This window comes from Tachysurus fulvidraco, chromosome 5 (assembly GCF_022655615.1).
Source record: "Tachysurus fulvidraco isolate hzauxx_2018 chromosome 5, HZAU_PFXX_2.0, whole genome shotgun sequence".
NCBI classification, from domain to species: domain Eukaryota; kingdom Metazoa; phylum Chordata; class Actinopteri; order Siluriformes; family Bagridae; genus Tachysurus; species Tachysurus fulvidraco.
The window spans coordinates 10,141,823-10,158,954 of record NC_062522.1 but is presented as its reverse complement, the minus strand read 5'-3'; the positions used below and the strand labels follow the sequence as shown (position 1 = coordinate 10,158,954).

At 39.4% G+C, this 17,132-nt stretch overlaps 2 protein-coding genes across 28 annotated transcripts in view; one reads left to right on the top strand and one right to left on the bottom strand.

Annotated features, from left to right (window-relative positions):
• Positions 1 to 17,132, top strand: part of dock7 (dedicator of cytokinesis 7) — a 68,671-nt gene that overhangs the window by 20,841 nt on the left and 30,698 nt on the right. For all 26 annotated transcript variants that reach the window (XR_007140505.1, XM_047813102.1, XM_047813101.1 and 23 more), the window contains exons 12-20: positions 134 to 276; positions 998 to 1,091; positions 3,268 to 3,430; positions 13,251 to 13,368; positions 14,103 to 14,173; positions 14,763 to 14,901; positions 14,997 to 15,098; positions 16,640 to 16,726; positions 16,809 to 17,040. Coding sequence is in view for 25 of the 26 variants with exons in the window: in XM_047813102.1 (XP_047669058.1) it covers positions 134 to 276; positions 998 to 1,091; positions 3,268 to 3,430; positions 13,251 to 13,368; positions 14,103 to 14,173; positions 14,763 to 14,901; positions 14,997 to 15,098; positions 16,640 to 16,726; positions 16,809 to 17,040 (1,149 nt within the window). In the remaining variant the exon portion in view is untranslated. The remainder of the gene's footprint in view (positions 1 to 133; positions 277 to 997; positions 1,092 to 3,267; positions 3,431 to 13,250; positions 13,369 to 14,102; positions 14,174 to 14,762; positions 14,902 to 14,996; positions 15,099 to 16,639; positions 16,727 to 16,808; positions 17,041 to 17,132) is intronic.
• angptl3 (angiopoietin-like 3) lies at positions 6,207 to 14,197 on the bottom strand. Of its 2 annotated transcripts, none has more exons than XM_027147377.2 (9): positions 14,085 to 14,192; positions 13,800 to 13,913; positions 8,540 to 9,177; positions 8,324 to 8,434; positions 8,104 to 8,221; positions 7,910 to 8,023; positions 7,537 to 7,632; positions 7,158 to 7,430; positions 6,207 to 7,062 (listed from the first exon to the last, which is right to left on the bottom strand). In XM_027147377.2, exons 3-9 carry the CDS (start codon positions 9,047 to 9,049, stop codon positions 6,887 to 6,889), a joined length of 1,398 nt encoding a protein of 465 aa, XP_027003178.1. In that variant the 5' UTR covers positions 9,050 to 9,177; positions 13,800 to 13,913; positions 14,085 to 14,192; the 3' UTR covers positions 6,207 to 6,886. The 2 variants fall into 2 exon arrangements, 1 of the variants encoding a protein (XP_027003178.1); XR_007140506.1 differs by having other exon boundaries at positions 6,582 to 7,062; positions 7,158 to 7,456; positions 14,085 to 14,197.

The following is a 17,132-nucleotide window of genomic DNA, read 5'->3' as shown; positions in this document are numbered from 1 at the left end:
TTTATGTTATTAAAAATGTTCATTAGGTTTTAAATTTGTGTTAAATGTTCTGGCTTCATACTCAGTAAGGACAAAGTAACTTTGCTCTGTTTTAACGTGTGTATGTGAGTGATTTTGCGCTATGTTAATACAGAGCGGAAGGGTTCCTGGTCTGAGCGGAGGAACTCCAGCATTGTGGGCCGGCGCTCTTTAGAGAGGACCACCAGTGGGGATGAGTACTGCAATCTGACCAGCTTTAGGCCTGCTACACTCACCGTCACCAACTTCTTCAAACAGGTCAGTCTTCCCTGAGGCCAGTCAGCAAAGTGTGCATAAAGAACTTGCTATAACTGAATGACATCAGTAAAGTAAAAAGGTTCAAAATATGCTAAATACGTTAAAGTGCTAATATTTGCTGACCTTGTTTTATTATTTATGTTAACTGTTTCTTTGTTTTGCATTAGGTTTACTTTTAAAATGCTGAGTAGCAAGTGGATGAAACATGTATTCTTCATAAGTCATTACATTTACAGCATTTGGTAGATGCCCTTATCCAGCGCCACATACGTTTTCATCTCATTTTTTTTATACAACTGAGCAATTGAGAGTTAAGGCCTTGCTCAGGGGCCCAGCAATGGCAGCTTGGTGGACCTGGGGGTTGAGCTCGTCAAGTCAAGAAGCTTTTATTGTTATTTCAACCATATATAGCTGACGCAGGACATAGTGAAATGAGACAACTTTTCTCCAGGACCGTGGTGCTACAAGGAACAAAGTCAGAGCTCCATAGAGCAACACAGAGCTAAGGACTTGTCCTAGATACATTAAGTGCAAACAGTGCAAGACAAAATACAGTGCAAACAAACGATACAAAACACTACAAGACAAGTACACAAAAGCAGCACCGACCACCACCTTCCGACCAGTAGTCCAACACCTTAGGGCACCACATCTCATAACATTATAAAGATGTCATCTGTAGCATTAATTTATACTAATTGCATGTTTTTGCTCGTTGTAGGAAGGCGATCGGCTAAGTGACGAGGATCTCTATAAGTTCTTGGCCGACATGAGGCGACCCTCTTCAGTGTTACGCAGACTCAGACCAATTACAGGTGACTACAGTTTAAGACGACTGTACGGATATCCATTTTTATAACAGAGCCAGAGGAGCCAACATGTGTTTGTGAAATGCCAGATAGATTTCCTTAAGCGAGGTCAGGCTACAAAGTCTTTGCAGGATTTATGGCTGTTTTAGCGTATTCTTAATATTATAAATCAAACAGCTAGACTTATAATGAATCATTAACCTTCTGCCTCGCTCTTTAAAAACAAAGGTTTTTATTCTGTTCCATTATTTTCTAGATTCACTTTGTTTTATTTTGTCTCCTATAAGGTTAAAAAAGCAATTTACAGCAAATATTCAACTAACTGAATGAAACTCAGCAACTGTATAATAGTAGGACAGACAGCTGCCACGAATCATAAATAAGTGCCTTCAGAGTATATGAGCTATTATTATATTATCATAGGTCTTCACTTGCGAGTGATGGTTTAAAATTATACCCCAATTAAAAGAAAGCATTAAGGCATAAGCAAATAAAATTAAAGCATTAAAGCTGTGGTAAGCAGGTAAGCAGTGTTGGATGAAGGAATTTATTCCCTTTCCTGCAGTATGTCTCTGTCCATAGAGACACACAGGCAGTGTGCAATGATCTCTCAGGATAACATTCAAATAAATACAATGCAGATTTTAATTTTTTTTCCTTTGCATGCAAGCGCACACCTGATTCCCGATCGAGAAATATGATAGTGATTCCACTGAATATGATCTACATTTCCTTAGACTGCACTATTTGTTCTCTCGAGTCATTGCCATTATTATGTTGGCTTAGTGGAAGCTAACATTCTGTTTTCCTATTTAAGCTTAGACAAATATTTATCAAGAGTAACTCCTCCTAGGGCTTTCGAGCCACATGCACCAAATTCGGATTTGTTGTAGACCCTGGTCTGAAGTTTGTTGCTATTACTTTTCTAAGCGGTCCGAGTACCGGTACTTCGGTAAATTGGCCTTTTTTCCCCATAGACTCCCATTATAAACTTTGGAGGTTTATAACTCGGCAAGCTTTCAAACTGTTTACACCAAACTCGGCCAGCTCTGTTAGGGTGATACTCTGAACAAAGTTTTAAATTGGTGTACCGACTGGCCTTTCGGTTGTCCCACAGCCCTGCCCCCAAAATACGCAAAATCAAAAAACTTTCTACAACATGGACATGACATCAAAACACTCAGAACAATGAGGGGAACTTCCTCACGGGTATTTTGATGTCACGTGACGTCATGCGAAAATAAAAAATTAGCACAACATGGGCATATCATATATCAAAACACTCAGCCCAATGAGGGGAATTACCTCACGTGTATTCTGGTGATGTCACGTGATGTCACGTGAAAATCAAAAATTAGCACAAAATGGACATGTGACATATCAAGACACTCTGCCCAATGTGGGGAACTTCCTCAAGAGTATTCGGATGATGTCACATGCTCATCTCCACTTGCCTCCAAATGTTTTACCACCCTAGCTTTCTGTCCACTTGCCTCCAAATGTAACACTGATCCTTATGTCCACTCGCCTCCAAAAAACACCGGCCTTTGCGGATATTTGCTTTGTCAAAGCCAACAAATCTAGTTATTATTTTTCTCCTTTAATATTAGAGCACAATGCTGTTTAATATACCGCAGCTTTGACACTTTCCCAGCACAAGGTTTATGTTAATGTGATCACGCTAATGTTAGTGTTTATTCAGTAATTACTCTCTTAGTTTCTAAAGTTTTGTCTACACCCACACGTTTATTCTCAGTAATGCATTTGTATTTAATGTATTTATCAGACCACCTTTTCAGAGAGACTCACAGGAGAGCTTTCTGGTTTTCATCCAAAACATACGCTTATGCTTGTACAAAGTCTAAAAATACCATTTAAGTTTTAAGATTTAAAATCTTGAGAGGAATAATAATAATAAAAAAAACAAGTACAATATACTCAATTAATTACATATATTTTCAGGACTGTTTAGCTTATCTAAAGTATTAGTTTTAAGACTTTGTGGTATAATTAATAGTTATCGGTCTCACTAAGTGCATTGTAGGAAATTTCCCAGCATTTGAACCGCTGATATTACACGAGTCAACTAATATCTTTGACTTCCTATAAACCTGCTAACTGGAGGCTGATTATTATTATTATTATTATTATTATTATTATTATTATTTTATTTGTGTTATAGCTCAGCTGAAGATTGACATTTCTCCTGCTCCTGAGAACCCCCACTACTGTCTGACTCCAGAGCTCCTCCAGGTCAAACCTTATCCTGACACTCGGGTACGGCCCACCAGGGAGATCCTGGAGTTCCCTGCCAAGGACATTTATGTGCCCAACACCACGTACAGGTACAACAGCCGAACTCAGATTCTTCCAAATATAGAACGATCACGTAGATTTTGCAATCTGTTTAAAAATATTTACACGGTGTCTGTTAGAAGTGAAGTACCCCTCTGTGGATTAACACTTAAATGTCAAATGATTCCAAGTTCAATCCAAAAGTTGAACAGTACTTTGTGTAAAATTATGTGCAACAAAAGTCAGTACACCTTTTAGTACTGAGATTCAGTGCCTGTATTTATGAAAGTGTTACTCCTAGTGATAAAAGTCTAAGAAAATTCTTAGAAATATGGGCGGTTCTCCTAAAAGTTAAAGAGAAGGTTTTCTTTCTTCAGCATGCTCTGTAACAGTGTTCTAATAATTGCCACCTGATGTGATCCACCTATAGGTAATTTTATAAATTATATATATATATATATATATATATATATATATATATATATATATATATATATATATATATATACACACACACACACACACAGTACAGACCAAAAGTTTGGACACACCTTCTCATTCAAAGAGTTTTCTTTATTTTCACGACTTGTAGATTCACACTGAAGGCATCAAAACTATGAATTAACACATGTGAAATTATATACGTACATAACAAAAAAGTGTGAAACAACTGAAAATATGTCATATTCTAGGTTCTTCGAAGTAGCCACCTTTTGCTTTGATTACTGCTTTGCACACTCGGCATTCTCTTGATGAGCTTCAAGAGGTCGTCACCTGAAATGGTCTTCCAACAGTCTTGAAGGAGTTCCCAGAGATGCTTAGCACTTGTTGGCCCTTTTCCCTTCACTCTGCGGTCCAGCTCACCCCAAACCATCTCGATTAGGTTCAGGTCCGGTGACGTCAGGTCCGGCGACTATAGCATCCTTCATGGTCAAATAGCCCTTACACAGCCTGGAGGTGTGTTTGGGGTCATTGTCCTGTTGAAAAGGTGGTGTGTCCAAACTTTTGGAAGGTGTGTCCAAACTTTTGGTCTGTACTGTGTGTGTGTGTGTGTGTATATATATATATATATATATATATATATATATATATATATAAGAGAGATAGATACAGTCATGTGAATAAATTTGGACACCCCATGAAAAACTGATTTTTTTTTAAATAGCAATGCATATCACCATTTTATGTTTATTTTAACAATATTAGAAGATCCAAGTAAATAAATAAAACCAAAATCTTTTTCAAATGATCTATGAAATTAAAATGTTTTTAATGTGTATATATACACATGCTAACATCTCAGAAAGAGCCAAAATGCCATAGTAGCAGAAATGATGTAATTTAAATCTATGAATTTTCTTGCACACATTTCTGCAGAGCTGTTCTGCCATTTTTCTTATTATCTTTTTCTTTTTTAAGCTGCTCTTTGCTGGAGTGGTTGTGTTTCTTTGCCTTTGTTTTTAAGGCATTCTGTTGGAAGATATACATTGCCAGGCCACTTTATTCTTCTTTGGAAACAGATACATGATTTTTAACACCATGCTTTAGATCATTAACTTGCTGGATTATTCCTCTTTTGCCAAGCTTCTGGAGACTAGAAGCCAGAATTTTTGGTATATCCACTGGCATTCATGGTGCCATCTATAAACATCTTCTCCCCAACTTGTGCACACAATATATACAGATATATAATATATACAGAGTCCCAAGTTAGATAGCTGAGCTACACATTTTGTCTTTCTAAAGCTTGTTTTATTTGTCGTAAGAGAAAATACTCTCCTTGTCCACTTAGAACTATTGCAATTGATGAGAGATGATCATTTTGACTCATTTGTCATTTAAGTGATCTTACACGTGGGTGTACTCGTGTCTGTTTTTTGCTGTATATTATCAATTGTTTAAACTCTAAAGGTTTTATTTATTTTGGACTGAGAGTACAGGATCAGGCACAACATGGCTCAATCAGTGGTCCAGCAGAGGGGCATCCTGGGACTGTGTGGTCATTAGCCCAGAATTGTGACCACTGAGCAATATTTTAATTCATCTTTTCAAATACTGTTACACAACATCATGGCCTTGCTACAGCTTCCAAACTGACTGGTTCAAACTGCTATTTTAGTCAAGGCCTCATATGGGGTTATGTTGACACAGTCATCTGCAATGCTTGTCCTTGTTCGGCGGTAGATAGCAAAGCTGACAGTCCGCTCGCTCGGGCATGCTAAAATTATATAATGTTATATTCATTATGTAATATATAGAGTTACCCAAATATGGCAGATGGTGTATAAATGTAGTATATTAAATGTATATGTAAATAATAATATAGCCATTGATTAAAAGTTATTCAAATAATAAATTATTAACGTTATTGGGGCTAATAGTATATAAGCTTTTATTTTGTCACATATACATTAAAGCACAGTGAAAGTCTTTCTTTGGGGTCAGAGCGCAGGGTTAGTTATGATACAGCACCACTGGAGCAGTGAGAGTTAAGGGCCTTGCTCAAGGACCCAGCAGTGGCAGCTTGGCAGTACTGGGGCATGAACACTGATCATCTGATCAACAACCCAAAGCTTTATAGTTTTTTTTTTTGTTTTTTTTTTGTAAGTATGGAATAAAATATTTCCTGCTGTAAAAGAAATCACTGCTGGGGTGCTGGAATCCAGCCTGACAGAGAGAGTTACCACCCAGAGGTTGATTATTTTAAATTTACAGCAAATCCCAAAGTGTTTCTTTTCTTTTTGTCAAATTATTTTTGAAAAAAACAAAACAAAACAAAAAAAAACTTCTTTGTTCCATAAAGAGCAAAACATTACACTTTATATCCACCTTTACATCCATTTATTATTACACATTTACGGCTGTGGAACATTCATGAAGTCCTGTAATTAGTCCTTAAACAGCTTCAGTTTCAACACTTCAAGACAAAATTTTTGGTGTGGATTCATTTATTTCGTTATGAAAATTGTGCACCTTACTGTTTTTCAGGACAAATCTGTAAACAAACATTTACTGTACAGTTGTGTACATTATGTAACCAGGAGTCAATATGACTCAGTAACGTAAAAAGAGCACCATGTTTCTTGACTAGCACAAAACATAAACATGGCTTAAATATGGTATTAAGTTAAAATGGAGTATAAAAACGAGAACGTGAATTATTTAACACGGATGCTTTGTGAAACTAGTTTGATTGTGCGGGTGTTATATAGAGTTGCAAAGATAGGTTACAAAATTTGGCACGATAAGCGTAAAATGTGTTCATTTTCCTAAAGTATATTCAGCTCTGTTTAAATTCTCCACAAGCAATTTTCTAAATAATTTAAAAAGTAAAAAGCTGTAGCAAAACTACACATGCAATATCTGTACATTGCACCATGCTTGAACGACATGCTCCAGCACCTTTGGACAAAGTGTAGGAGAAAGGCGTAGCTTGTGTCGGCCAAAGTCATTGTTGCTTATGTGATCATTTTGGTTGGTTGAGGGTCGCCTTAAATTAGTCAGGTTCACTGGAACTGGGATGAAGGCCTAATGGAGATCTTTGTGGATTTGATGGTGTAATTGCTTCCCTTGCCAGGTCTCCAGTAGATCCCTTTTCTGCGCAGAGTACGGCTCTTTGTCCGCATCCAGGTGTAGCGGCCGTTTAGATTGGTGCCACCGCATGCGTCAAACCACCAACCACCTGAAAAAGGAAAAATCAAGTTACTTTAATGTTCGACATTGGACTGCTGCACATAACCGGGACACTTTGAAATCCGTAAATCTTCGTGTCGCTACCTGAGTAGTTGCGAGCACAGCTAAACTCCTCAAGATTATCGTTGTCTTTATCTTTGGTTGAGAACATCATGCCAGTGTGGTTGCTCATGGCATCAGGCAGGTTCCCAGACAGATGCGTCAGATGGATAGTGTAATGAGATGCAGGACCTTCCAGAGTGAACATGTACTCAATGAATCTTCTCTCATCCTTCCAGTCCTCCAGCTCAATGCTGAGAATGTATTCTCCCTGTCTGGCAATGGAGTAGATCTTTGCCAAGCCAAGCCAAAATTCATCTGCAGTGCATTAAGAGAATTGCAATCTTGATCCAAAAAAAAAAATGGTTTAACAACAATTACTGATTTGTTCGATTTCTTTCTGTATATCAAGTGGACTACTTACTCTCCAGATTTCCAAAACCAAGCTCATATTTGTCCCAAGTCTGATCAAAGTCTACTGCACCATCCACTCGCCGTTGAATAACCGTGGCTGCTCTTCCTGCAAAAACAGTAATTTAGGGTAAAGTCGTAAAAATCATTTTAGAAAGAAAATGTTTTTACAAAAAAAAGTGTTTTACACTTCTAACCTATTGCTGAAAATGTTTATGGTGCTAACTAAAGATTATTAACCGGTTTCTTTTTTTAGGTAAAGAAGTAAAAGCCTAAATGTAAGCTGTTTAGTTTTGCATGCACAGAAATGAAACCACATGTAAGGACAATAGTATAGAAAAATATTCCTACTAGTGGTGTTGGTTGAAATGTGTTTGTTCTCCTACCCGAGCTGATCTCGCAGTACACATCGAATGGCTCGGACTCATTGGGTTTGATTGGGTAAACTCCACTCTTTCTCTGGCCTGTATGGAACACTTCACTGCAGTCTGCGGGAAGATCTGTAACAAACTCGTTATTAGTACACCATGCCGAACGGCACGAAAGGTGAACCTTCAGTGAGTAGCAGCCCCCGACTTACCATTCGTGTTGGTACTTGTGTTTGTTGAGTTACTTGTCAGATATTTGAGAAGGTTTGGAACCTCTTGGAAGGAATCTGCAATTTTTTCAGTGGTGTCTTGTAGCAAGTCGTAATTGATCTGGAAGAAAGCATAGCAAGATTAAGTAAGCCTCGTTCGCTCAGCGGAAATAAGCTACATCTCTTAGATCAGATTGTTTGGGTTGTTTTATCTTTTCTCTACCTTCTCCTCCAGGCTTTTGATTTTGTTTTGTTGTGAGCTAAGCTGTTCATGCTGTTCTTTTACAGATTTCAGTAGGTCTTTGATGGTTTTTTCTTGAGTATCAATCACATCCTGTGGGGGGAAAAAATCAGTTCTCTTCAATTTACAATTTGGTTCGCATTTATTATTCTTTTTTTCTAGCAACTTGCAAATTATGAAAACAAATGATAGACCTACCTTCAGAGCAGTGATCTCTTGGAGCTGTTCTAAAGGGACTACGCTTTGGCTCAGGCCTTGCAGCTTTTCTTCCAGATTCCCGACTTGGCTCTGAAGCTGCACACGCTCCTGCAGAATGTTGTTGACCTTGGAGTTGATTTCCAGTGACATGTTCCTAATTTCGTCGTTGTTGGCCTTGAGGAACGAGGTTGTTTTTTTGAGCTCTTCTTCCTCCTCTTTGATTTCACTGGTCACGACGGAGAGCTGGTAGAAAGAGCGGTCGAAGATGTTCAGCTTTTGAAAGATGTCGTTGATTTGCGCCTTGGTCTTGTGCACAAACTCTCGCAAGCTTTGCCCCAGTTGGAGGAGACCGTTAGCCAGCAGCCGCACGTCGTCCAGCATAGCAAAGCTCGACTTTGCTTCGGTCGGCTGTGGATTGTGAAGAAACGGCGGCTCTGTGGCTGTTTGTACACGACGAGCCGCATTAATGGTGCACATGCTCCCCAGGAAGAACAAGCAGACAAGCTTCATTTTTGACTATTTGGCACTATCTGATCTACTATCTCTACTTGAGTTCTCTCCCTTGCTTCTTTTGCTTTTCCTCTCTCCAGGAGTGTGCACGACAGAATGCAAAGCCGGGCGACCTTCAATTTATACCCCTAGCCAAGAAGGGGAGGGAGAATTTGTTGATCATTAAACGGATTGTGCAGCTGTATCTGACCCCGACAATCAGAGGAAAAAAACATCCCCAGAGGGATGGAGCAAACAAATTATAGCAGGCATGCACATCCACCCCCCCTTATAGCCCACCAAAACCTGTCACCACACATCCATAATCCATCTCACTGATCCTGAGGCTCCACTGCAGCATCAAGCAGTGCCACAGGAGCACTAATGAATCATCTTGCTGGTCGATCTCATCATCACAGAGATGGAAGTCGGGTGGAAATTAATAATAAAAGTGCACACTTTACATCTCTTTGCTTGATTTAATGGCCTGCTGAATCAGCATTCCACATGCGTGTGAAGATCCTCACCAATGTTGGAGGAGAGAAGTAAAAATAAAAGTGCTGGGGTAGTTTAAGGAACTTCACCAAGGTTCACTGAGAGTTATTACAGTCTTAAAGTAAAAAAGGAATGTTTCAGTGGTGTCTGTGTGTTAAAATGGGCAGACTTTTGGGGAAAGAAAAGTGGTGTCGCTGACTCTCACGGTGTCCTTATATCCAACAAGATTCCAGCAGTCCAAAATATGAAAGAAAAATCCATAGAATAGGGAAAGGATTGGCTGTCACACTAAATATCTTGGTTAACATTAAATTTCTTTGTCTTATTTAGCTTTTCTTTGAATTAGAAGAACGGTCTTCATCTGTCAGACTGTATATTTATAATCACACCTCCCAGTGTCACCCATATGAGGATGAGGTTCCCCTTTGAGTCTGGTTCCTCTCAAGGTTTCTTCCTTCATCATTTAAGGGAGTTTTCCCTCCCCACTGCTGCCTGAGTCACCTCAGACTTGCTCATTGGGGATATATACATACATATTGTGAACTATATCCATCTAATATTAATCTTGAATTTTATATTCTATTAATCTTTATATTGATCTTTATATTAACCTTTTGTTCTATGTTTATGTTCTGTAAATTTGCTTTGAGTATCATATTAGCTCTCAATTTACTCGTCTGTGTGTCTGTCTGTCTGTGTGTCTGTCTGTGCGTGTGTGTGTCTGTCTGTGTGTCTGTCTGTCTCTGTGTGTGTGTCTGTCTGTCTGTGTGTCTGTATGTGTGTCTGTCTGTCTGTGTGTGTGTCTGTCTGTCTGTGTGTGTGTCTGTCTGTCTCTGTGTGTGTCTGTCTGTGTGTGTATCTGTCTGTGTGTCTGTCTGTCTGTCTGTGTGTCTGTATGTGTGTCTGTCTGTCTGTGTGTGTCTGTCTGTCTGTGTGTGTGTCTGTCTGTGTGTGTCTGTCTGTGTGTGTCTGTCTGTGTGTGTCTGTCTGTGTGTGTGTCTGTCTGTGTGTGTATCTGTCTGTGTGTGTATCTGTCTGTGTGTCTGTGTGTGTGTCTGTCTGTCTGTGTGTCTGTCTGTGTGTCTGTCTGTCTGTGTGTGTGTCTGTCTGTCTGTGTGTGTGTCTGTCTGTGTGTGTGTGTGTCTGTCTGTGTGTGTGTGTGTCTGTCTGTCTGTGTGTGTGTGTGTCTGTCTGTGTGTGTGTCTGTCTGTGTGTGTCTGTCTGTCTGTCTGTCTGTCTGTCTGTCGTGTGTGTCTGTCGTGTGTGTCTGTCTGTCGTGTGTGTCTGTCTGTCTGTTTGCGTGTCTGTCTGTGTGTGTGTGTGTGTCTGTCTGTCTGTCTGTCTGCACGCGTGTGTGTCTGTCTCTGTGTGTGTGTCTGTCTCTGTGTGTGTGTCTGTCTCTGTGTGTGTGTCTGTCTGTGTGTGTGTGTCTGTGTGTGTGTCTATCTGCGCTCGTGTGTGTCTGTGTGTGTGTCTGTGTGTGTGTCTGTGTGTGCTTTCTCTGTGGCCTAACTTTGGATAGACTTTTATCTCTGACTAATAAGAATGCGTCTGTCAATAGAGGAGATTAAAGTATAGAAACCTGACCTGCATCTGAGGGCCTTTTTACACCTTTTAACATCTGATCCGATAGCTGTCTAATTTGTTAAAACTGTTCCATTTACATTAGGCCACATAATGCGTGAGGGTTTTTACACCTGGTCACTTCATGCGTTTTCTGTGATCAGATAGCTATCCGATCTTAAAAAGACGGATATAAATCCGATGGTTCAAACCACTTCAGGAGGAGGTCTGGGACGCATTTCAGATGAAACTGGACAGGTGTAAATGCATGTGGATGTTCAAGCCACATACGTCAGCACTTTACTCCTCCCAAACGGAAGTACAGAAACAAATATGTTTTCCCACCAGCGCTGGCTCCGATCTTACACCCAGGCGTCTCGTTGGGTCTTAAAATGCACTGCTGCCGCCAGCGAAAATGCAGCAAACAGTAAATGCTGTTTTTTTGCAGCAACCGCACACACCAAAGCGTGTTACATTTCAGTTACCCCGGAAATGAGGTAAAATATATTTGCATTTTGGGCGGGAGTAGAAAGATCGGATTGATATCCGATTCACCGAGACGCATTTATGTGGCCTAATGTAAATGGAACAGTTTTAACAAATCAGATAGCTATCGGATCAGAGAAAACACATGAAGTGACCAGGTGTAAAAAGGCCCCATCTTATAGCACTGACGTATGTGGCTTGAACAACCACATGCATTTACACCTGTCCAGTTTCATCTGAAATGCGTCCCAGACCACCTCCTGAAGTGGTTTGAACGAGCGGATTTATATCCGTCTCGAAAACGTTTCGGAGGGCATTTACACCTGGTCTTTTTACCATCGGATAGCTATCTGATTAAAGAAAACGCATGAAGTGACCAGGTGTATAAAGCCCCCTGAAAGACTACACAAAGAACAGATTATGATAAATATAGTGTTTGTTTAATTAAATCTAGTCTTGTTTAAACAGCTATAACTATAAACTAACACAAACGTTCCTCTTGCTTTTGGAGCTTCCAGAGCAACAGATCAGGAAGAGCGTGAGATAGACATTGAAGTGGTTAGCAGCATCAGATACAGGGAGAGCGAGAGACAGTGAGTGCATGGGAGACGAGTGCTTTGTGGAGAATGTTTATGACCCTTTTGCTCCCAGAGGGATGAGCTTCATGTCATTGTGGTTTCTGTGACCTGTCACCCAATGTATACATTCCTGTATAGTCTGATCTGAAGCAGTCTTAGGTCCTATGTTCCACTAAACCACAGTCTATTTTGAGTTTTTAGTCACTTTCCATTTCCAAAGCCGCTCCCTCTCTCTTTTTTTTTTTAAAGCCTTTTTCAGGGATTTATCATTGTTACAAATGTCCTGATCATAGAGCAATTTTTGCAATACATTAAAGATCCAGTAAAAGCTTGTGCTAAATATCAAACTCGTGTATATATGAAATTATTCCACAGCATTGTGGAATAAAACAACAGCTCTGACAGGTGTACTGATTTAAATCAAAGCTTCATCTTAATCCGCTTTATCTTAAACTGCTTTTAATACATTAGTGAAGGCTCAACAGTTAAAGCTCTGGGTTACTGCCCCTGTTGGGCCCTTAAGTCAAATAAAAGCCTTTTATTTTATGACATATATAGTACACTACAGTACAGGGAAGTTCTTTCTCTGCATAGCATATACCAACTTTGGTAGCAGTCAGGTAAGGTGTCAGAGCGCAGGGTCAGACATGATGCAGCGCCACCGGATCAGTGAGGTTTAAGGGCCTCGCTCAAGGGCCCAATAGTGGCAGATCCTTGAATCGGCAGCCCAGAGCTTAGCTTGGATATGCTGAGAAATGATTTTCACTGGACAACAATGTGTAGGTGAGAAATAAAAGCTGCTTCCTATTATTCCTATTATTATTATTCCTATGGTAAAAACCCTCCTTCACAGATTGTACAGATTCTGTGGGTTCTTGCTAATAATCTACATATATTGTCTGAGTGATTATAGCTGCATGTGTGTAAGTGATAACCTGGAACTAATAATGCTTCTTGCATATAATGTGGGATCTTTATTTAATAGTAAATTTAAATAAAAAATGATATGATTTGATATAAGTGGAATAAACACTTCAGGACACAGTCATAGTAATTAAGCATCGTTCTCCTTTGTTTTTGTTTTTTGTTGTTCTTATTAGGAACCTGCTGTACATCAACCCACAGAGTCTGAATTTCGCCAACCGCCAAGGCTCTGCTCGTAACATCACAGTGAAGGTGCAGTTTATGAATGGGGAGGACCACAGCAATGCCATGCCTGTAAGTGATGATGCACAAGCTGACTAGATCGTGTACATCTATATTGAGTTGTCTTGTAAGGAGCCTTCGTAAATTATGTCAGGAATAAAAGGCGACATGTCCTGCTGTTATAGGAAAATATTCTGCCAGATGTCAATTACAGCGTGTTTTATTTCTTTTATACCACAGTATTTTGTTAATGATTTTTTTTTTTAATTAAAACATCATACTTTATATCCATTTGTAGTTTCCGAGAAGCATTTAGAAGTTAGTTTTTCTTGTTACACTAGTGATAGTCATTTCCTTGCTGGAATAATTATTATAATTATTAATAAAATAAATAATTACAGCTTTTTACAGAGAAAACTCTAAAGTGCAAAGTTCCCTGTCTGTAGACTTTCCAACGTTCAAACATGTTTCCAGTGAAATCACAGACACCGAAGACTCCTTACCGTAATCATCACCATATCGATGTCTTTTCTCTGTTAAATAACACCACATTTGTATTGCATCATTAACTTTAGATGCGGCGCACGTACTGTACACTCCCTGGGAATGAGTTGTTGCTATAGAAACAATAATGAGCGCGTTAATACAGTATAAACCTGTGCTCTGGATTGTGGTTGAGATACTTTTATAGATAACACTGCGTATTATAACCGTTACATAAAGCACCATTAGTGAATTAATAAAACAAACAAAAATTGAAATTTCATGCTACATTAATCCATACTTACTGCTTTCTTGTTGTGTAGGTAATCTTTGGTAAATCCAGCTGTGGAGAGTTTTCAAAAGAGGCATACACTGCGGTGGTCTATCACAACCGGTGAGTTACAATCAATGAATATCGAGCTGCTGTGGAAAAGAGATTATTTAATGACTGTCCTCGTGTTCTGTGCTGTTCTAGTGAACCCTGTCATCTTTATTTCACAAGACCCAATCACAGAAGATGGCACTAGGTTTTAAACTTTATCAGCTGATATTACACTCAGGAAGCTATTGGAAGTTGTGAGAGCGTAAATATTACAATCTCTCTCACCCCAGCACACACTCTGAACCGCAGTTCATCTGAAACAGTTCATGACTTTTTCATTGCTAAATTCTTTGCATTTATTGATTTACCTACATTCCTTTCCATTACATTATATTACATTGTATTGAACCGAAGCAGCCATTTTGGGAAAAGGTTTTATAGTTAAATATTTCCGGTGAAATTTTTTTATTATTATTATTATTTATTTATTTTTCTGTGTGTGTCTTGAATTTTTTTATTAGCCTTTTTTCCCCTTCTTTTTTTGAAACGTAATGTCACTTGCAAATAAACCAGAGTTGTATATATATATATATATATACAGTAGATATTTGAGGCTTTTCTTTAATTCTTACTTGTTGATATGTCTCTTATACTTTTCCAGCTCTCCAGATTTCCATGATGAAATCAAAATTAAGCTGCCAGCCTCCCTGAACGACCACCATCACATCCTGTTCACATTCTACCACGTCAGCTGTCAGCAGAAACAAAACACTCCTCTCGAGACACCCGTCGGATACACGGTACGCACATCATCACTCACATCTACATGGTTGAAGCATGTTTGACTAAGTTTAATTGTAAAACCCGTTCTGCCGTTACTCCTTTTCTTTTCCAGTGGATTCCTATGCTGCAGAACGGACGACTAAGAACGGGCCACTTCTGCCTGCCGGTGTCACTGGAAAAACCCCCACAGTCTTATTCTGTTCTGTCTCCTGATGTAAGACTCCTTCACATGCTCAGATAGGGCCTTTTTACACCTGGTCACTTCATGTGTTTTCTCTGATCCGATAGCTGTCTGATCTGTTAAAACTGTTCCATTTACATTAGGCCACATAAATGCTTCTTGGCGAATCGGATATCAATCCGATCTTTCTGCTCCCGCCCAAAATGCAAATATATTTTACCTCATTTCCAGGGTAATTGAAATGGAACACGCTTTGGTGTGTGCGGTCTTCCGAATGCAATCAAAAAGAAGACGAAAAAACTTGTTACAACAGTTATTCAATTCAATTCAAGTTTATTTGTATGGCGCTTTTTACAGAACATAAACATAGAACAAAGGGTTATTATAAGTATAATATAAAGATTAATAGAATACAAAATTCAAGATTAAATTAGATAGATTTAGTTCACAATGTGTATGTATTTATCCCCAATGAGCAAGTCTGAGGTGACTCAGGCAGCAGTGGGGAGGGAAAACTCCCTTAGATGGTAAGGAAGAAACCTTGAGAGGAACCAGACTCAAAGGGGAACCTCATCCACATATGGGTGACACTGGAGGGTGTGATTATAAATATACAGTCTAACAAATGTTGTATAGATGCAAAAGATCACATGGAGTTCACATCTTTTTAGTATAGCAGAATCTAACTGTTGCTGGTAGATGTCTGGATGCCTCAGGGTTCGCTGGGTCGGCCTCATCTCAGTGGTCCAAAATCTTCATCGCACGGAAGACGATCAGGGCTGGTATAGTTTCTGGATGCCTCAGGATGGGTAGAACAGAGAAGCAATGGAGAGGGATTAACATATCTGCTGTCTATAAAATTTGCAATTCTGATATAAATTTATGATACAAAAAACAGAATTTACTGTTTGCTGCGTTTTCGCTGGCAGCAGCAGTGCGTTTTAAGACCCGACGAGACACCTGGGTGAAAGATCACCGGCGAGTGACGTACTTCCGTTTGGGAGGAGTATAACGCTGACGTATGTGGCTTGAACATCCACATTCATTTACACCCGTCCAGTTTCATCTGAAATGCGTCCCAGACCACCTCCTGAAGTGGTTTGAACGTTTTGGAGGGCATCTAGACCTGGTCTTTTTACGATCAGATAGCTATCTGATCACAGAAAACGCATGAAGTGACCAGGTGTAAAAAGCCCCTTAGAACAGGCTTCCAAGAGGAACTGATGCTTTTTCTAACCAGCTACTTAGTTCTGCTGTTGTGGCTTCTCTATTCTGAATTATTAACAATCAATGTATAATTAATATCTAAAATGCATTTTTATTGCTACACCTCTAGCAGGTGTTGCAGCTTGTACACCAAAAATGTGTTTTCTTCTTCTTTAAAGTAAATGAATACAAATTTAAAAAACACTTTTTTATATGTCAGGTTTTCACCGATTTTTAGTAACCAGTTTAGTTTTTTTAATTTATGGCAAATAAAATTCATCAGCCAAATACCATGTTCACATCATACTTTTATACCTTCATCTTGATTTGTGTACTATTTATTTATTTATTTATTTATTTATTTGAAGGTTCCTCTCCCTGGTATGAAGTGGGTGGATAACCACAGAGGAGTGTTTAACGTCGAGGTTGTAACCGTGTCCACTGTCCACACACAGGTACTCTTAGTTCTTACATTTTGTTTTCTCTAGTTTGCGTACATGACTAAGAACACAGCTGTACCGACTCTTCTCCACTCAGGACCAGTATCTGGATAAGTTTTTTGCGCTGGTGCATGCCCTGGATGAGCACATGTTCCCAGTGAGGATCGGAGATATGCGCATCATGGAGAACAGCCTGGAAGCGGAGCTGAAGGGCAGCATAGCAGCTTTGAGCTCCTCTCAGCTGGAACCAGTAGTGCGCTTTCTCCACCTGCTGTTCGACAAGCTGGTGCTACTGGTGGTGCGGCCGCCTGTCATCGCCGGACAGATCGGTAACAGCGGTGTACTCCTAATCTTCAAATTTATATCTTCTAGGATTAGCAGACATAGAAATCTACCATTTTCTCTTCCTCTTCTACTCCTT

What these genes read in the sequence shown, in the direction of transcription:
- angptl3 (XM_027147377.2), bottom strand. Translation starts at nt 9,049, where the DNA reads ATGAAGCTTGTCTGCTTGTTCTTCCTGGGGAGCATGTGCACCATTAAT. An exon ending in CACAAGTACCAACACGAATG is followed by an intron (nt 8,024 to 8,103) that starts GTAAGTCGGGGG and finishes AGTTTGTTACAG; the next exon opens with ATCTTCCCGCAGACTGCAGT. An exon ending in TGGTTTTGGAAATCTGGAGA is followed by an intron (nt 7,431 to 7,536) that starts GTAAGTAGTCCA and finishes AATGCACTGCAG; the next exon opens with ATGAATTTTGGCTTGGCTTG.